We start from the raw sequence: 20,739 nt of genomic DNA on the forward strand, positions 1-20,739 counted from the left end.
CCACCAAATACTGATGCAATCATGTCGTATGTTCTTGATGATTCCACATCCATACTTGAATAAACCTTCATTGATTTGCCTGCACCAGCTATTTGCCTTGTATTGATCATCCTCCCTCATCTCGAATTACTGTAACTCAACATTCTCAGAATGATGCCTATACATACTTTTGTAGTGAACCTAGCTACGCAAGTGACCAGAGAGCACAAGTAAAATTAACAAACCATAAGAAACAACAAGCTTATCAAGATGTCAGGGTTGAAGGGTATTCTGACAGTGATTTAGATCTGCAGGATATCATTGACAGACTAAACACAAACAAGAATAAGAAGCGCAGGTTTAAACCTAGAGCGCCAGCTACCAGGAACATTAAACAGCGATTAACTTGGATAGCGCACAACATTACACAAACTATATTGGATAAAATCAATGTTCAAATCTAATATTAATAAAGCACCTTTTTATCCATTCAACTAAAAGGCTATAACATCTTCCTGCACACTCTCTATATCTACTTCCATTTATATCTCGATCAGATCTCAGATTGCATATACTATCTCTACGTATTAGCATCTGACAATTGGTAGCAACTTCTGTTATTTTTTAAATCCTTTTTTTCTATTTGTCGCCTATAACAGATAGTAAACAAAAGTCGATCATCAAGGCACGCCGGCTAAGTATTCATTAAAGGGAAAGATCGAAACATCTATATTAGATCTTTGCATTTACTGAATCATAATAGTCAACCCTCTTTACTACAGTTGTTCATAGTTCCTCTCTGTGAACACTACCTACCCCATCTCGTTCGCTGTTGATTCCTATTCCACGAACTCGGAGATCCCAAATAATAATCCAACTATCAAAACAAACACACAAATCTCGAGTCAACACTCTCTCTGGTCTCTCTCACCACATTTTATTAAAACAACATGGCTGAAGACAATCAACAACAACAAATACCACCCAACTATGTTCAATTCATGGAACAAAACCAACACATGCTCACCAACATGATGACTGCCTTCATTCAGGCACAAAATCAAGCACCTGCTGTCAAGTTGCCAACACCACCTACATACAGTGGCACTCGCAATGCAAGTGAAATTGATGCCTGGACTCGTTTGATTGACAAACAAAAGCTGCACAACAGCTGGAATGAAGAACGCACCTACAATTTTGCCTCTTCTTTGCTATCTGGACGTGCTGCCACTATTGTTGCCCATTATGAAGATCCCGACAGTAATCTTACCACACCTACAACGTGGATGGAGCTGAAGGACATTTTGATTAGCAATTTCCGTCCCACCAACGATCAAGATTTGGCCCGTGATGTTTTGGTCACCATTCGCCAAACCAGTTCAATTCGGGATTATGTGGATCGTTTTATGGATGCTGTCATTCCCATCAAGGATATTAGTGAACGTGAGCAATGTGATCGTTTCATGAGAGGTTTAAAGGACAAGGAATTGATTGCCAAAATTCGCGCCATGCCTATTGAATCACGTACGTTGGAGAAGCTGTTCTCTGATGCTCTGGCTCATGAATTCGCCCACCATCCGGAGATCAGTGCTGGTGTTCAGACAAACACTAGATACAATAACAACAACGGTGATGTACAGCCTATGGACCTAGATGCCATCATGCATCGTAACAACGACAACAACAGTAACAGCTACAGCAACAACAACAACAGAAACAGAAATAACAACAGGAGAAACAACAATAATCGCGGCCGTAATAGGTATGATCCCAGCCTCACATGTTTTCACTGCAAGAAAGTTGGACATACCACCAAGAATTGCCTCTCCCGTGCCACTGAAATTATGCATGCATTTGACAAGTTGGATCTGGACACTAGACGCAAGCTTTTCAAGAATGTTGGTGTTTTGAACTGTATTTTGGATGTTGAATACAGAGAAGAGGATAACCATGGTTGTGATTGCAACCAATGTCAAAGTAGTAATAAAGCTAGTGGTTCCTCTTACCTGTTGTCCCTGTGTGATAAAATTGCGGTTGAGAAAAGAAACGCACAGATGGATGAATTGAATCAAGTCATTGCCATGATGGATTCCTCTGTTGCGTCTTCTCCTGCTTTGGCTTCTGTGCCTGTTACTACCCCGGATAATGTCTCTGTACCTGTGCCAGACAACAATCCAGTGGTGAATTTAAACCCTGTCGTTGCGAACTCAAATACTCGTCGTCCTGTGGAATTGTCTCCTATCATTCAAGATTTGGATACGTCAACCACCATTGACCTCACCACTGACTCTGTGTACCTGACAAATTTATTGAATGCAGCAAATACCTCAACTCTACCTTTGTATGGAGCAACCGTCAGACTCAACCATTCTCTGGGTGTAGTCAAAGTCAAGTGCCTAATTGACAATGGTGCTAGTGAAAACTACATCTCAGGTAGAATTGCAAACATGATTGAAGGCCATCGTAGCGTGATCCATGGAAGAGAGGTTGAAACTGCAGGTGGCAATGTATCTCCTATTAATGAAAAGATTGTCTACGATTTGAATTTGCAAGGTCATACAAGCCCAATGTCAGCATTCGTCTTTGATACAAAGTTCGATGTCATTCTTGGTAGATCCTGGCTCAAGGAACACAAGCCTGTTGCAGATTGGTTTGATGATACGTGGACCTTGTCTTGTTGTGGTCCTGGTAAAACCACTATCTCACCCACGTCGTCTTCCTGTGTGTCAAGCACACCAACTCAACAACCGCCTGAATTAAATTACTTGGTATCTCATCTTCAAGCAGAGAAAATGTTGAAGGAGGAAGGCACAAATGCATGTTTCTTGTACATGATGGATCAAGGAGAGAAGGATGGCGCAAGTACTGGAATTACTCAAGAGAATGTGGTATGGACAGATCAACTGATGAAGGATTTTCCAACGGTTTTTCAAGACAAATTACCTGGCCTACCACCCAACAGACAAAATTTCTCACATGTGATCAACGTTCCTGAAGGTGTCAATCCCATCAACAGACCTCCTTTTCGTATGAGTCCAGCTGAACTTGATGAATTGCAGCGTCAACTGACCGAACTGCAATCTCTGGGCCTCATTCGACCATCGTCGTCACCATGGGGTGCTCCGGTATTATTCGTCAAGAAGAAAAATGGTGAAATGCGAATGTGCATTGACTACCGCGCTCTGAACAAGGTCACTATTCGCAACTCTACCCCTTTGCCTCGCATTGATGAATGCCTGGATCGTTTGCAAGGCGCTTCGTGGTTCACTTGCCTGGATCTTCGTTCCGGCTACCACCAAATTAGGCTAAAAGACTCTGATATCCCACTTACTGGATTTAATACCCGATATGGTAAATGGGAATGGCTCGTGCTGCCTTTCGGACTTTCAAATTCTCCACCCAGTTACCAAACTTGGATGAACGGAGTTTTAAAAGATTGCATTGACAGATTCGCTTTGGTTTACTTGGACGACTGTTGCATCTTTAGCAAGACATTAGAAGACCATATCAAGCATGTTCGTCAAGTACTCTCCATCTTTGAAAAGGAAGGGCTCATTGTCAACTTGAAGAAATGTGAATTCGGTAAGCGTGAGCTAGAATTTCTGGGTTTCAAGGTCTCCGCGAATGGTATTTTACCATCGTCATCGAAAGTGAAAGCTATCCAAGACTGGCCAAGACCTACTAATGTGCAAGAGGTGCGTCAATTTGTTGGATTAGCACAGCATTATCGCCGTTTCTGCCCGAACTTCTCTTCTGTGGCTGCTCCTCTTACTGAATTGACTCATGGTAATGGTGCTAAGAAACGTGCTATTGTCTGGAATGATCAATGTGAAGTTAGTTTCAAAGCTATCAAACAAATGCTAACATCATCTCCTTTATTGAAACTACCTGATATGAGCAAGCCATACCGCATTGAAACCGATGCAAGTGACTTTGGAGTAGGCGCCGTGCTTTTACAGGAGGATCCTGATTCTTCTACTTGGTTGCCAATTGCGTATGAATCCAAGAAATTATCTCAAGCTGAACAAAAATTGCCTGCCCAGGAACGTGAACTAATTGCTATCATCCATGCTTTGAGAACATGGCGATGTTTTGTGGACGGTTGTCAAGGTGGTTATACTGTGTATAGTGATCACAAGCCTCTGATCTACTTCAAGTCTCAACTGAACCCAACACCTCGTCTTGTTCGTTGGATTGCAGATTATGAGGCATTCTCGCCAAATATCGAGTACAAAGCTGGAAAAGACAACGAAGTGGCGGATGCTCTCTCAAGAAAACCAGATTTACTTGTGGAAAATGGAGAGAATATACCTTCGTTGGCACCTGAATACTTATATGCTGCTTGGGATCAGTTGTCTGATACTATCAAGACTGATTGGCCTATTCTGTATGTCGACAAGAACTACGAAAAAATGAAATCAGATGCATTGCGAAAACGCATGGAAAAGGAGGAGGATCAGTTTGTGGTACGCCAAAGAACAGTGTATCGACTAGTCAAGATGGAGGATGGAAGCATAAAGCAAGTCAAATTTATTCCGTTCTCGGATCGTGCTGATTTGGTTTTCAAGTATCATGAAGCTTTTGGCCATGCTGGTATCAAGACTATGCTAAAAATGTTCACTGAAAGGTACTGGTGGCCAGGTTTGCGAAAGGATATTCAAGACTGGCTGAAAACTTGTACTGCTTGTCAGCTGAATAGTCGCCGTGATCAGGTTCATCAAGATGTTGTAATGAAATAGCCACCCAAACGCAACTTAATTGAAAACCAAAGTTCATCAAATAGCACTCATTCAAATTCATGCTATTTGGATCTATTAATGAAAGCGCTCAAATGTACATCAAAAAACCCATTTAAAAATACTAAAGTAAAGATGCATGCTTATATCGCACATCGTGTGAATGAATCACTCCTGATCACAGTGTATTCAATCACACCCATGATGGTCGTAATAAGTAATGGTATCTTTATCCAAATAGAATTAAATCAATAACAAGCATATTCAAATATGACAACTATGCCCTGCTGCCATAGTTGCACAATATCCCAGATAAAGGATTCCATGCTTCAATAACAAACATCACACTTTAAACCATCAAGGTTACATTAAATCATGCTATGACGATAGCTCACCCAAGCCCATCAAGGTTACTCAAATCGACCCTTATGGCCAGTGCTCCTGCATTGATTACCACTTTAAATCAAACATCAACAACATTTGCCAGATATCGCAATAGCAGCACCTATTGCGCTCTATCATCACTAATCCTACAAGCCAGATGCAAATGTATAAATACTCTTCTTTTTTTTACTCAATTCCAGGATCTTCAGTTCATTTTATACACAAAATAAAATACAGTTGATTTCTATTGTATTTTACCTTTGCTTTATTTTTTTTGTGAAATCTATTTAAACCTGATTTCACTGCATTTTTTACAATATTCAAACTATATTTTATTAAACAAACCTTATCACAATGTCTGACAATACCAACAACTCTGGCTCTCCTTCTGTCCCCTCTGCTCAAGGTTCTCCTGCTCAACGTCAACCTGGTGACGATACCATTGAGCACACTAGGCAGCAAGTCCAGGCCATCCACTTGGATCAAGGTACTGATGTCGGACAACAACTTCAACCTTCAAACCATCAAGAGGATATTGCCATGATGGATGCTATGCCATTTCGATCCTCTCCTGTTCCTGCTTTGGCTAACCATGCTCCCAATGATGGTGGTGAATCCTCATCTCAAGTTACTTCTCATTTGTCTGCGTCGACATCATGTTCATCAGGTAATGCATCCTCCTCTGCTGCTGGTTCTAGCACGTTGAATTCCATCAAGAAATTGGTCTGGCGTCGGGATTCGTTTGTACGTCTGTTGCTGGACATGGTCGAGGGAACTGATATGAACAATGAGCACGGCCAAAAGCATATTGAAGATATGCGATCCAAGATCGAGGACCTGAATCGTCTGATCTCCACTGTCAAACACTCAGCCAAGCTATCCGAATCTAATGTCACCGCATCACTCACTGGTGACAATGAGGGCATCTCATTGTCCAAGCAAGACCTACCTAAATTCCAACTTCGTTCGCATGCCACCAAGTACTTTCCCAACGAAATCTCCTATGATTCGATTCATCATTTTCTGCGCTCCTTTGAGAAGGTAATTTCGTCTTCAGGCAAGGCTGTCGAAAATGTATGGCGGCGATACATTCCACTCACGATTCCATACGACCTTGATCTCTGGTTGAATCAAGACCTGCTGACAGCAAAGTCGTGGTCCATGGCTAAGGAAAAATTCACTTCCAAGTTCAGTAATGCTGCTCTACGCTTGGATGCTCGTCGTGAAGTTCAAACCGCTACCATGCGATCTGGAGAAACTACGGAGGAGTACTACAACCGTTTCGCTCGGGCTATGATGGAGGCAGGCTACTCATCTGAAGATACCACTCTTGGCGATACATTCTTGCTCGGCTTCCCCAATGAATGGCAGATCCAAATCAACGCTGTTCTCGGTGTTCACTTCCCTGGGTGTTCTAACTTCACCGCCAGTCAGATTGTCACCTGTGCCATGAACGTCCTCAACAGTCAAAAGTGTCCTGTTTCGTTTGTCAACGCAAAGCGACATGGTGGTTCTCGCGCTTCGTCATCCTCATCCGGTTCATCTGGATTCTCTTCCTCTGCTGCTGCTTCTTCTTCTGCTCCTCGTTACTACTGCTCAAACCATGGAGGCTCTCAGGCCAGACATCACGAGAAGGACTGTCGTCTGAACAAAGGTGGTTCTTCATCAAGACGTGTAGTTGAAAAGGCAAACGTACCCAAGAAGGCCAGCGGAAACACTTTCTGCAAGTGGTGTGGCAAAACTTGGTTCCACGGTCACTCTTGCCCTGAGTACCAAGCTATGAAGGGTTCGTTCAAGGTGTTGAGCGTGAGAAGAGAAAATAGTGGTCATCGACCCTATACGACTGGCTCCAGTAGTCAGAAACAAAAGCGTCATTCCCGTAATGGCAAAGGAAAGCAAAAGGACTCCGGGTCCAGCGAAAGTGACCTCTTCCGCGAGGCTATGGAAGACAAAGAATGTAAGTCTTCCACATCAAACAAAAACACTTTCAATTTAATAACACCATTGCTTCTCAATAACATTAGAATCATCGGAAAGGTGGATCCTGGTTCAGATGTTAGCATCATTAACAAATCCGTTTTGAATAAAAAATTCTCTACTATCAAAAATATCAAAGCATTGGGTGGTTATTTAACCTTTTTGAGCATGAACAAAGATGGTAGTGCATCTAAAGCTGAACGCATTGGAAGCACCGAACCCATCAAAGTAACTTATATGAATGGAATCACATTTGAACATTCCTTTGAAATCATTGACTTCAATGATTCCATGGCTGAAGAGTTTGATGTACTCCTAGGAGTCGACATCTTGCCTCGCCTCAACATCTATCTTAGTGGAGTAGCTCATTGCTTTCCTGACACCGAAAACGAAATTGCTCAATTCAAGAATATAAACTATGACACTGAAAACGTCTATAATCCAGAAAATGCTGATTATGGTACTTCTCAGGAACGTCACATCCTTCTACAACAGATCGAACAATCTCTGAATGCCAACAAGAACATCCCTGCTGACGCAGTATGTTCCATGCCTGAAAGTGTAGTGCATGTTCCTATATCCAATCCCAAGGATTGCTTCATTCGCCAGTATCCATTATCCATCAACTCGCATGCCGAGATTGACAAACAAATCAAAGAATGGCTTCAAAATAAGATTGTTGAACGCTGCAAACCCTCATCAGTGTTCCATTCACCTCTGATTACGGTGACAAAGAAGGATGAGAACGATCAACCCACCAAATTGAGAGTGTGTTGTGATCTCCGTCGCATCAATGCGTCCATTGATGACAATTACCATGAAAATTATGCGGTTCCCAAGATTCACGAAATCTTTGAACGAGTGTCTTCTAGCGCACGCGTAATAAGTAAAATTGACTTACACCAAGCATACTATTCGTATGGTGTGCATGAAGCATCTCGCAACGCCCTTATATTCTCGCATAATGGCATTTTTTACAGATGGTGTAGGGCCCCTTTTGGCCTAAAATTTATGAGCTCTCTGTTCGTAAAATGCATGTCAATTTTATTCACTGGTTTATCCGACGAACTGAAATTCGAAATGGAAAAGAACATGGATCCTTCCCAAGTTGATCCAACCAAAGTATGGGGTGGCATCGAACACTACATAGATGACTGCGTCCTGCATAGTATCTGTGAGAAAAGCCACATCAAGCTTATCAATCTTGCCATTAATCGCTTGACATCCGTCAACCTGCGCATCAATGTGAAAAAATGTTCATGGTTCCAGACATCAGTCTTTTTACTAGGCTTTGTGGTTGGACCTGGCATACAAAAGATTGATATGCGTCGTTTATCTGACATAGACGAATGGCCCATTCCCAAAACTGCAAAACAAGTTCGCTCGCTTATGGGTGTCGTTTCCCATCTGCGAAACTTTTGTCCCATGCTGTCCAAGGTTGCTGAGCCCATCGATAGTCTTCGAAATGACAGTGACGTAAAAAAGAATTGGACACAATTGCATACTGATCGGTTCAATACCATCAAGCAAATACTGCTCTCAAACCAAATACTGCATGCTCCAGTGTTGGACGACAAAATGTTCCTCCAATGCGATGCTAGTCTCTATGGCATCGCTGCCTGTCTTTATCAAAAGGATAAACTGGGTAGAATCAAGCACATTGCATTTGTTAGCAGATCTCTCAATTCAGCTGAGCGCAACTGGTCTACAAACCGTAGAGAGTGTGCCGCTGTTGTCTTTGGATTCATCAAATTTAGATCGCTACTGTGGGGTCATAATGATATCGAGGTCCTGACCGATCATTTGGCATTGACCTACATGTTCACATCTACTTCACTAAACAGTACGCTCCAGAGCTACTTGGAAATCTTGGGAGAATTTCACTTCACAATTTCACATGTGAAAGGCATTGAAAATGTTCTCTGTGATGCTCTCTCAAGGGTATATCCAATAATTGATGAAGACAAATGGCTGGAAGATGAAAATGATCGACAGATGAGAAAACTGCATAAGCTCATTCTGATCAAAAGGGACACCAACAAAAAGATTGAAGTAAACCGTCAACGCACAGTCTATTCTCAGGACCGCAATCTCAACGTACTTGCTGTGAAACTAAATAGCAAAGAATTCCAGAATTCTACAACGGATTACATTGCTCCTCCAGAAGCAGATCGGGCTCAAATCATCAAAGATGCACATAAAATAGGCCATTTTGGCATTGAGTCTGTGGTTCAACATATCCACACGTATTTGGGTTTACATTGGAACACCATCTACGCTGATTGCAAGGAAATACTTAAAGCATGTCCTGAATGTGCAAAGCACAACGTCGCTCGTCGAGGTTTCAACCCTGCTAAAAGCATCGTCAGCTTTGACGCCTTTGATCACATTGCTATGGATATCTTAGGTCCTATGTCGATCACCGATAAGGGAAATGTTTATGTGCTGGTTGTGATTGATCTCTGTACTCGCTACATTATAGCTCGTCCAATTCCTAACAAAAATGGCGCTACAGTCGCTCAAGCCATACTATCCATCTATGGTGACTATGGTGTTGCTGTTAGCATCCAACAAGCTGACAACGGCAAGGAATTTAAATCCAATCTCATGGATCACTTCACAAAAACGCTTGGCATCAAGCAGCGACATTCTCTTCCTTACTACAAACAATCCAATGGTAGTGCTGAGAACGCTATCAAACAATTCGAGCATACGCTACGCAAAATGTGTGGTAATGACACGCATAACTGGGATGATCGCGTACCCATCGTCCAACTTGCACTCAACATGAAAGTCAAAGAGCGTACTGCCAGTACCCCATTCAGTCTCATGTTTGCTCGTCAAGTTAACGTCAATCCCAATCCAAATAAACTCAACCTCAATGGACGTCCTGCACTATCCATTCAAGAGCTCCAACAGCGTATCGAACACATGAATACCATCGTGTTTCCTGCTCTCCAAGAGCGTACACAACGGCTTGCTGAGGAATACAATAAGCGTATGGATAAACGTCGATACATCCTACCTGAACTAGCCTTTGACTCTCCTGTCATGGTCCGCCTTGAAGAAGGTCGTTCATCCAAACTCGCGCCTCTCTATGCTGGCCCATATTTCGTTGTCAAGCGTACCCAAGCTGGCAATTACATTCTAAAAGACGAAACCAATTCTCTCATGCATCGTGAATATACTCCTTCTGAACTCAAACCTGTCAACATTGATGAAACTACCATTGAAGACGAAATCTTTGAAGTTGAGGACATTCGCGATCATCGCTACCGCGATGATGATGAGATCGAATACCTAGTTAAATGGGCTGGTTATTCTGAACGTGAAAATGAATACATTACAGCTGATCTGTTCTCCTCTCCCATTCCAATCAAAAAATACTGGGAAAAGGTCAAGCTCAACAAGGAACTGCAACATCAAAGACATGCACCACTACCTACAAACAAACGCCCCTCAAAACAGGCTGGTAACAAGCGAAAAGCAGGCACTGATCACACAAGCCGCGAAAACACTCGCCGCAAACATTAGTAGCTTCCAGCTTTCCTTCCTCCACTGCCTTCGGCACTTGTTTCTCTGCTCTTGCTTATATCTATGTCTTCCTTCCTTCTACATGTTCCAATCAAATCACTTTTGGTCGTCTAAATTCATATCTCTGTCAACTTTTTCCCCACAAAAAGTTTGGCTGGGGGCAATGTAATGAAATAGCCACCCAAACGCAACTTAATTGAAAACCAAAGTTCATCAAATAGCACTCATTCAAATTCATGCTATTTGGATCTATTAATGAAAGCGCTCAAATGTACATCAAAAAACCCATTTAAAAATACTAAAGTAAAGATGCATGCTTATATCGCACATCGTGTGAATGAATCACTCCCGATCATAGTATATTCAACTAAACTCATGATGGTAGTAATAGGTGATGGTATCTTTATCCAAATAGAATTAAATCAATAACAAGCATATTCAAATATGACAACTATGCCCTGCTGCCATAGTTGCACAATATCCCAGATAAAGGATTCCATGCTTCAATAACAAACATCACACTTTAAACCATCAAGGTTACATTAAATCATGCTATGACGATAGCTCACCCAAGCCCATCAAGGTTACTCAAATCGACCCTTATGGCCAGTGCTCCTGCATTGATTACCACTTTAAATCAAACATCAACAACATTTGCCAGATATCGCAATAGCAGCACCTATTGCGCTCTATCATCACTAATCCTACAAGCCAGATGCAAATGTATAAATACTCTTCTTTTTTTTACTCAATTCCAGGATCTTCAGTTCATTTTATACACAAAATAAAATACAGTTGATTTCTATTGTATTTTACCTTTGCTTTATTTTTTTTGTGAAATCTATTTAAACCTGATTTCACTGCAGATGTCATGCATCCTCTGCAAATACCTCAAGCTTTTGATCGTTGGCATTTGGATTTTGTGGGTGAATTGCCTACAACTGGAAACGGAAACAAATGGTTGTTGACGGCTGTGGATTACCTCACAAACTGGCCTATTGCAAGATCAGTACCAGTAGCATCTATGGAAGCGGTAGCGGATTTTATCTATGAGGAGATTGTCATGCGATTTGGTTGTCCCTCTGAAATTGTGACGGATCGAGGTGCCAATTTTACTAGTGGTCTTGTAACAGCTTACACCAAACGTGTTGGAATAAATCACAAGCTCACCTCGGCATTTCACCCGCGCACCAACTCCAAGGTAGAGCGATACAATGGCGTGATCAAGCAAATGCTTCGTAAGTATGTCTGTGGAATACATCCACTATGATCTGCATTCCGACAGTTCATCCAGTTACCAGATTTAGATATAAACTGTATGTACACTGGATTAGATGTACGATATCGATTTATACTATGATCATGAGAAGATATGGACTTCAGATACGCTAGTACTATAAGATTCATACTATATAAGATATAGGCTATAGATGGCACCACGGACATGGATGGCACTATAGACTTATACTTGTATTCCGACATTGACTACGGATGTTTACCATATCTGGATAGGCACCAAGATTAATGCAATATGAGCTTGTTGCTTCAGATGTGCACTTCATGATCCACGCTATAAGACACATGCTTATATCCGTGATACTAGCTACAGATACTTTATGTACTACAGACTTGTACTATATATGAGACATGCTATAGACATGCATACGATATGCTATAGACATGCCATATATCCAGATACATGCTAAAGATGTATGCTTAGCGATATACACTCAGATATGTACTATTAATATAGACTAAGAAGACTGTACCTATCGGATACATGCTACTAGATCGATATTAATTATCCTTATGGAAAGGATAGATCAGGGTACTTCGGATGAGAGTCTAATTATTCATCCAGACAGAGCTAAATCATGATTAGCTTGCTGGGGTTGTCTTTTAGCATGATTAGACATTAGTTGATCTGAGTTGACTTATTTGTCAATCTAATTAATAGAACTTTTATCCATTGTTATAGTATATAAGAAGGATCATCTACCTGGCCAGTAGAGAGACTTCAGTTTACTTGACACCTGTCAGTTTGATAATAAAATATACCTTTATCAAGTTGACTTTACTGTTTTTTTATTCTTTTTTTTCCGTGAATTTTAGTCTGTAAAGCCTCAAATTCCACAATGTCAATGGTGCTATTCATCGCTGGGATGACTTTGTGAATGCGGCTTTGTGGGCAAGTCGAATTCGAGTGCACTCAACAACAGGCTTTTCCCCTTATTACTTGGTGTATGGACGTGAACCTAGACTGCCTGGAGATGTTTTGAGACCCTATATCACCAAGGAAATGCTGTTGGACAAACGAACGGTAGCTGACCTAACCTCGCGTGAACTAGAACTACTTGGTCAACATCGTGCTGCTGCTGAATTTCGTTTGAAAGCCATGAGCGAAGCGGACAAGAAGCGTTGGGATGCCAAGATTAAACCCACGCACTTCGAAATGGGTGATATGGTTATGCTGACTCATGAAGGCAAATTTGGCCTAGAACCTCGCTACAAAGGACCCTACATTGTGACAAAGGTGTTCCCTGATTTTGGTACTTATCAACTGGAAACTATTGCTGGTGAACCATTACAATCGTTAGTACATGTGGACAGATTGAAAGCAGCGAAAGGTGACAAACCCAGGGAGCCATGGTATGATCCTACTACTAGTCGTCGTGCTGTTCGTGAAGCCGATTCTCTTCGTATGGCCTCAAATACTAGTTCCACTGACCCCAATGGTACCACTGCTACTTCCTCTTCACCATCACCTTCGATTTTCTCATCAAACCCAAGTCTAAATCAACCTCAAGATGATTTTATCGACATGCCAATTTCTGATCAGAGCACGCCAAACAACAGCTCCACTACACAACCTACTACCACTAATAAACCGCCAACTCACTCTCAATATCATCACATACTTACACAACAAATATCAGATGAGGATAGCTCTCTACATGGGAGTAGTGTGATGGATGAAACAGAGGACAACGAACGTGGATTGGGTCAAATCATGGATGGATACGACTTTTTGTCATCTACTGATAGCGATATTGAAGACACAGATCAACCACCAACACTATCCCCACCACATACCATGTCTCCACCACCATCTCCTTCTACAGAATCGTCTTATTTGTCATCTCAGTCTACAGTATCGAATATAAGTAGTGGTGATGCAGCAATAATCAATGAAACAGTCAGTGTTGATACAGATCTTGAACTGGATGAGCGTGTATCAGAGCCAGAAAACACAGAAATGGTGCCAGGTCTTCGAAATGAACCTCATGTTGTTTCTCCTGCCAGCCCACCTTCCGTTATTCAAGCTACTCCAGAACCTGATTCCACTACTACTGTGAATTTTTTCCCTCCTGCTGCTACAAACCAAACTCCCATTGCACTTACTTCTCGTCCTGGGCCACCAAAAAGTACTTTTGTCTTCAAAACTCCTGCCATTCCAAAGATCCACACGCAAAATGAGACCACCCAACCTGCAAAAATCGTCGATCTCTCTTCTCATATGCCAAACACTGCCACTGGTTCATCAAGTTCAAGTGATGTTCAGGGTCGAACATTTGTCTCGAAGGGGGGTGATGTCAGGGTTGAAGGGTATTCTGACAGTGATTTAGATCTGCAGGATATCATTGACAGACTAAACACAAACAAGAATAAGAAGCGCAGGTTTAAACCTAGAGCGCCAGCTACCAGGAACATTAAACAGCGATTAACTTGGATAGCGCACAACATTACACAAACTATATTGGATAAAATCAATGTTCAAATCTAATATTAATAAAGCACCTTTTTATCCATTCAACTAAAAGGCTATAACATCTTCCTGCACACTCTCTATATCTACTTCCATTTATATCTCGATCAGATCTCAGATTGCATATACTATCTCTACGTATTAGCATCTGACAAAGACATAACAAGCAGCATGGCGCAGCAGGAAGCGCGCAGGGCTCATAACCCTGAGGTCGTCTGATCGAAACGGACTGCTGCTATATTTTTTTCCACTTTTATAAAAAGTGGTGTGCGTAGGTTTTTTTTTTTACAAAATGTAATGAATATCATTCATCTGCATGGCCACTTAACCCTCTTTCGTTGGAATAGTATATCAAATAGTCTTGATGAAGCGCTAAAGAGTTCTAGTAACATGGTTGACGTTTGAAAGCAAAATGTTGCGTGTCTCCCTTGAGCTAGCATCAACAGTATGTTAATGCCTTTCTAAATTGTTAAAATCGCGCAAATGCTTAGTTCGGCTTTAAGCAATTAATTGATGTATTCTAAATGCTTTTTATTATTGCTTTAATATCAATATTGATAACAATTATAAGTGGTTTATATAGAGAAAAAAAGGAAAAAAAAATACAAGGTAGTAGTAATTAGGGATAAATAGGAGAGGTCTAATGTAAACTATGCATTTTTTAAATCGTTCATGCGCTCTTGCAATTGCTCATAGGTTTTGGTATCATCGAAAATATCTCTCACTTTACCCATCAAACTCTTGAGGATAAGGCGAGATTGATAACGCCAGTCAGCACAAATGGGAGCACCATCTTGTTGTTTATCACCCAAGTTTTCATACATGTCCACAGTCTCAAGAGCAACAATGGCAACATCTTCAAACACGCTTTGTTCGGTTTCGATGCGAGGGTTGTGCATTACAGATCGATAGGCCTTGACAGAGGTTTCAAGTGCGTCCACGTAACGGCCTTGCCACAAGTAAAACTTGGCACAGATCATCCAAATTTCAGGCGAGTTGGTGATACGGCTTAAAATGACATCTTCCAATAACCTTTGTACATGTTGTGAGAGACGGGCACCATCACGATCATGGGGATCTTTCCAGTTTTGAATCACACTTTCTACAATCATACGCAATACGCCAATATCAACAGCTTCATCACGCACCTTATCCCAACGGAGCTCAACTACACGTTGCATAGCGAAAATAGCATCTGCAAATTGACCCACGTCAATAGACACAAACAACAAGTTTTGCCACATTTTCCAGGAATCAAACTTGACCTTGGTAGCATGCTTCAAAGCCAAATAAGCGTCTGTCTTTCTATCCATCTTGATGTAAATACTAGCCAGGTTGTTCCAAGCTTCAGGTTGATCGTCATCCAATGCAACAACACGTTGGAAAGCGCGAGATCCAACTTCCCAGTTCTCTGTAAACATAGCAGCACAACCAAGGATATACCAGGAGCCCTCAAACAGAGGATTGATGCTGAGAGCTTTTTGGTAGCAATCAATTGCAGATTCATAGTTTTCACGCTTGTATTCATAAGAGCCCAAACTACGCATGGCACGAGCGTATCTGTGATTTGACATTTCCCAAGACTTGCGCCAGTGCTCAGGTTCAGCTTCAAGATCGCCCAAGATGCACCAGTATTTAGGAGAATTGGGGTTCTCCTCCATCAAGCGCTTCAACACATCTTTTGCCTTTTGGGGTTGTTCCATCATTTGATAGCAAGAGATCACATCTTCCCACATTTCAAGGCGCTCAAAGATCTCGACAGCAGAACGAACTACACCAAGAGACACAAAACGGCGAGCCAGCTCACGCTCCATCTCCCACTTGCTGGGCAACAAAAGATCATAGAAATAAGCAAGACGCTCCTCTACACCAGAATCCTCCACCTTGATTTGATCCACCAATGCTTGCAGTTGGAGTGCTGAACGCTCCACGGTACGTCCTTTGTTAGCCTCCAGACGAGAACGCAAAAGCAAACCCATGGTATGTACCATCCAGTTGTTGGCATTTTCGAGCACACGAGTGACATAAGGCACCATTTGTTCAGCAGTGATGCCGTGATCAGGGTTGGTGTTCTTGACATTGAGACAGAAGGCAAGCAATAAGCATTGATCAATGACATTGAGATTGCCATGACGTTTGCTGTTTTCATCTGTGTTCTTTTCGTTTTCAGTAAATTGAATGCGCTCCAGAATAGTGTCATCGTTCAAATCCAAAGTTTCTGGTCGAGCAGCTTCCTCCGTGCCTTCTTCGTCAATTGTGTTGTCCTTCTTTCTACTCTCTGCTAAAACGACGAGCTGGGATACATCGAATGACTGAAACTTGGTACGACGACCCAGCGAACCGGTTAAAGACCAAGTGAATCCGGATTCCTTTTGTGCTGACTCCATCTTTTCCAAAGCCTCTTTATCTTGTCCAAAATAACTGTAAATCAATGCGACCTCGAGTTCATGACGGATTTTGAGAGCCTCCTTGGATTCAGCCTCCACAATGGCGGCAGATTGTACTCTTTCAGCACTTTCCTTGGCCAATTCCATCAATTCAGACTGAAGTGAGCCCGTGAATTCGTCTAATAATTGCTGTTGGATAAAGACTGAGCGCATGGCCCAGAATGAGCCTGTCAGCGTGGTGTTACGGACAGCATATAATAAAGCACGGGCAATAGTCAAGAACCCAAGCTGCTGAGTGAGGTGATACACTTCTTCACTATCGACAGAAAGGGATTTGAGACAGGCTCCATGCATTCTGATTTCGCAAATGTCCTCCTTTTGACCGAAAAACAGCTCTGATACTGAGAAGGAGGGAATAGGGCCAGTCCAATTGATCTGCACAAATGTGTTGAGACATGCGATACCAGTGGCAAGGACTTCGAAGCGATCCAATTCGTTTTCCAATGAAATACTGGCAAGTTTGCTGTCGACCCAGTTTTGAATGTTGCCATCCTCCTTCAGCATCTCCGAGTCTTGTTGACAGTTGTTGAATACAATGCTGTTTTTTATAACATTGGCATAACGACCTTGTTGGATGTCAGATACGATAGCTGTGAGTTTGTCGTTGTTGTTGTCCAACTTCAGCTTGCTACTGAGAAGTGTAGCTATTTCTGCTTGTTGGAATGCCATTCTATCTTGTATGCGATGATCAAAATGTATGCAAAAAAGTGGTACTCCAAGAAAAAAACGATCCCAAAATATTTAAGCTAATCCAATAAGCCACAATGTCTATTTGTAAGGCAAAGGAAATTGACGGAACTTGATGGAAGCCGTAAATTACTAATGGCTTGAAATTTTTTGGCATCAGTGGATCGTCCAGATAACGCAGACTTTGACATGTAGCTGGGATGATGCAAATCTAAATGTCTTTTGGTTTGGTTTATCTAATAAAAGCTCAAATTTGATGCTGATTTGATGGCATTCGATTAAAAAATTTCCCTATTTCTTGATTTGGGGATGCCTCAATACATTATCAGGGCAGATAAAGAACCTCGAGCGATTAGATCCTGACAGCTCACATACATACAGTGAAAAGGGCTCTTTCTGAGCTGTCGGCTATACAGGGCTAGAGCATCTAAACTGTGTTTTTCTCAAAGGATGAGTCAGGAAGAAAGAGAAACTTCAATTTCCGAATTCCTTACTATTTTCATGCAAAGAATGGTATATGTGAAGGAGGTATCGACCTTGCCATTATGAATATCTATTTGGGTCGATGTTTGTTTTTGGAATTCGAGTGCTATGATATAATTACGTAGGGTACAAGACCTTTACTATATCCATCTGATTGACACTTGAATTTTCTCACAATGCCTATCAAAAAAATTGTTTCTAATGATATGTAAATGTATTGCCCTGCCTCTATCAATACTTCATCTAGTATCACTAGGCAACTGATGCTCAAAACAACTAAAGCATCTTATCTGCTGATGACATTTGATTCAATCACAGCATTGTAAATTCAAGTTGTTTGGTAACACCAAAAGGTACAAACCCCCCCCCCCCCGAGAGAGAGAGAGAGAAAGAAAGAGAGAGAGAGAGAGAGAGAGAGAGAGAGAGATAGAAAGCGAGTGTAAGATTTCATCACCTTCATACACCATACCAAAAAGAGGTTATCCCAGAAAAAAGTGTATATAAAATAAACCAGGTTTGTATCCACACTTCCACACACTCTCTCTCTTCTCTCTTCTCTCTTCTCTCTTCTCTTTCTTCTTTCTTTGCCTCATTGTAAACAAAAATGATTAGCGCATTTCTATCTCGCAAAACCGGTGTAAAACATCCTGTGCCTCAAATCAACGGTACTGAGGACCAACAGCAGGCTGTCAATGAGATTCATCATCAATTTAATGTAACAACCGAGAAAGCACGTACTATTGTCAAGCAATTCATGGAAGAGATGCAAAAGGGTTTAGATCATGAGGGCGCCACAAGTATATAATGCAAATGTGATGGAACCAAATGGCAAAACTAAACGTTTCCTTTAACAGTGCCCATGATCCCCAGTTTTGTCACAGGCCGTCCCACTGGCGATGAGAAGGGCAAGTACCTCGCTTTGGATTTAGGTGGAACGAATCTTCGTGTATGTGAATTTGAATTGAAGGGTGATGGTCAGTTTTCAGTGCATCAACAGAAATATGTGGTAGCAGAAGAGCTCAAGACGGGAGAAATGCGTCGCCTCTGTGATTTCATTGCTGATTGTGTCGATAACTTTGTGTCTGAATATGGTGATGACCGTGCTCATTCTACAGAGCATCTTCAATTGGGCTTCACCTTTTCCTTTGCTGTCAACCAAACTGACATCAACAGAGGCACTTTGATGCATTGGACAAAGGGATTCAGCTGCTCTGGTGCCATCAACAAGGATGTCGTCGTCATGTTGCAAGACTCCTTCCTTCGCAAAAATATTCATGTGAATATCGCTGCTGTAAGTAGAAAACGTTTTTTCCCTCTTTCTTTTTTTTTTTTGCCCCTGCCCCTCTGTTATCCAACTTTTCCCAGTGTGTGCGTGTGTGCTCATGTGTACAAGGGGGCTCAAACGGGAATTCTGAATGGGTTTGGGGGGGGGAGGATCACACTATGAAACGAGATGGAGATAGATCATATACAGCTGATGGAAGGTCTCACCACTGTTTTGCTTTTCACATATAGCTTGTAAATGACACTGTGGGCACGCTGATGGCCAATGCTTATCGTCGTCCTGATACGTCCATGGGTATCATCCTTGGCACAGGAACCAATGCTGGTAAATTTTACCCTTTTTCTCCCAAATCCAATTTACTCACGCACAATCTATATCATATAGCATACTATGAGAAACTCAAAAATATCAAAAAATGGAAGGGAGGAGAGCAAGTGTTTGAAGAAATGGTCGTCAACATGGAATGGGGGGCTTTTGATCGTGAGCGTCGTGTATTACCACTCACCATCTACGACAATAAACTCGACCGTGAGTCCATCAATCCTCGTGAACAGCTGTTTGAAAAGATGATGTCTGGTATGTATCTGGGTGAAATCGCTCGCAATGCCATTCTTCAATATGTCGACCATCACGTTCTGTTCAATGGCCTGTCTTCACCTGATCTCAACAAGCAATGGGGCTTCGAAACCTCGTACATGTCAACCATTGTTGATGATGATTCATCTGATCTTGTCCAAGTGCGTCATATCTTGGAAGAAACACTCCTCATTCCCTCGACTACCTTGGGCGATCGTCAAGTGGTTCAAGCAATCTGTAAGGCAGTGGGTCGTCGTGCTGCTCGTCTGGCTGCTTGTGGTGTTGCCGGTGTCTTGGCTCACACGGGCGGATTAGATGCTGATTCTGTTGTTGCCATTGATGGCTCTGTTTACGAATTCTTCCCTCATTTCGAAAAGCACATGGTAAAGGCACTTGAGGAGCTCTTTGGCGATGAGGCTACCAAGCACATCAAATTCTCTTTGGCTAGAGATGGCTCTGGATTTGGTGCTGCTATGATTGCCATGATGGCACACAAGGCTGCATTGGCCAAATCCAACGGAACAGCTTAAATCTGCCCTGTAACAAGTTTCTTTTCTTTTAACAAATCACTATTCTTACCCTTCTGAGAAGGCATTTCTTACCCTTTATCCTACTTTTGTAAACATAATGAATAAAAACTCCTTTTTTCTTTTCTTTAGTCATCTTGAACAATGGTATCTTATCGAGCTAAACACTTGGTTAGAGTTTCAAGATCATTCGGCGGAACCCTGACACTTTTAATTGTAACACGTAAGATGTAACGAGCCAGATGTATATTGAGATGAGAAAGTTGGATGAATCATTCCTTTTTTTTTACCGTACGCTGCCTCGCGCTAAATAAATACTTGTATGATAATCAGGTACAATGGTAAAATGATCTATTTT

The 20,739-nt window shown here is 41.8% G+C and overlaps 6 protein-coding genes and 1 non-coding gene across 7 annotated transcripts; 6 read left to right on the forward strand and 1 right to left on the reverse strand.

The window, feature by feature from the left end:
- Positions 1–929: 929 nt before the first annotated feature.
- ATC70_000784 (uncharacterized protein) lies at positions 930–4,718 on the forward strand (the record flags this gene model as incomplete). The annotated part of the gene is made up of 1 exon (XM_064820194.1): positions 930–4,718. The coding sequence occupies one exon, from the start codon at positions 930–932 to the stop codon at positions 4,716–4,718; it is 3,789 nt and encodes a 1,262-aa protein (XP_064684114.1).
- A 735-nt stretch (positions 4,719–5,453) lies between these two features.
- On the forward strand, positions 5,454–10,610 carry ATC70_000785 (uncharacterized protein; the record flags this gene model as incomplete). The annotated part of the gene is made up of 1 exon (XM_064820195.1): positions 5,454–10,610. The coding sequence occupies one exon, from the start codon at positions 5,454–5,456 to the stop codon at positions 10,608–10,610; it is 5,157 nt and encodes a 1,718-aa protein (XP_064684115.1).
- Positions 10,611–11,481: 871 nt separating this feature from the next.
- On the forward strand, positions 11,482–11,880 carry ATC70_000786 (uncharacterized protein; the record flags this gene model as incomplete). Its single annotated transcript, XM_064820196.1, has 1 exon — positions 11,482–11,880. One exon carries the CDS (start codon positions 11,482–11,484, stop codon positions 11,878–11,880), a length of 399 nt encoding a protein of 132 aa, XP_064684116.1.
- A 1,029-nt stretch (positions 11,881–12,909) lies between these two features.
- ATC70_000787 (uncharacterized protein) lies at positions 12,910–14,394 on the forward strand (the record flags this gene model as incomplete). The annotated part of the gene is made up of 1 exon (XM_064820197.1): positions 12,910–14,394. One exon carries the CDS (start codon positions 12,910–12,912, stop codon positions 14,392–14,394), a length of 1,485 nt encoding a protein of 494 aa, XP_064684117.1.
- A 147-nt stretch (positions 14,395–14,541) lies between these two features.
- On the forward strand, positions 14,542–14,614 carry ATC70_000788. The gene has a single exon. It is a non-coding gene; the product is annotated as a tRNA-Met (tRNA).
- A 412-nt stretch (positions 14,615–15,026) lies between these two features.
- ATC70_000789 (Delta-6-fatty acid desaturase) lies at positions 15,027–17,492 on the reverse strand (the record flags this gene model as incomplete). The annotated part of the gene is made up of 1 exon (XM_064820198.1): positions 15,027–17,492. The coding sequence occupies one exon, from the start codon at positions 17,490–17,492 to the stop codon at positions 15,027–15,029; it is 2,466 nt and encodes an 821-aa protein (XP_064684118.1).
- Positions 17,493–18,597: 1,105 nt separating this feature from the next.
- Positions 18,598–20,384, forward strand: ATC70_000790 (uncharacterized protein; the record flags this gene model as incomplete). Its single annotated transcript, XM_064820199.1, has 4 exons — positions 18,598–18,790; positions 18,848–19,284; positions 19,509–19,602; positions 19,663–20,384. The coding sequence occupies 4 exons, from the start codon at positions 18,598–18,600 to the stop codon at positions 20,382–20,384; spliced, it is 1,446 nt and encodes a 481-aa protein (XP_064684119.1).
- Between the last annotated feature and the right edge of the window lie 355 nt (positions 20,385–20,739).

This window comes from Mucor velutinosus, assembly GCF_035048745.1.
Source record: "Mucor velutinosus strain NIH1002 chromosome Unknown tig00000041, whole genome shotgun sequence".
Classification (NCBI taxonomy): domain Eukaryota; kingdom Fungi; phylum Mucoromycota; class Mucoromycetes; order Mucorales; family Mucoraceae; genus Mucor; species Mucor velutinosus.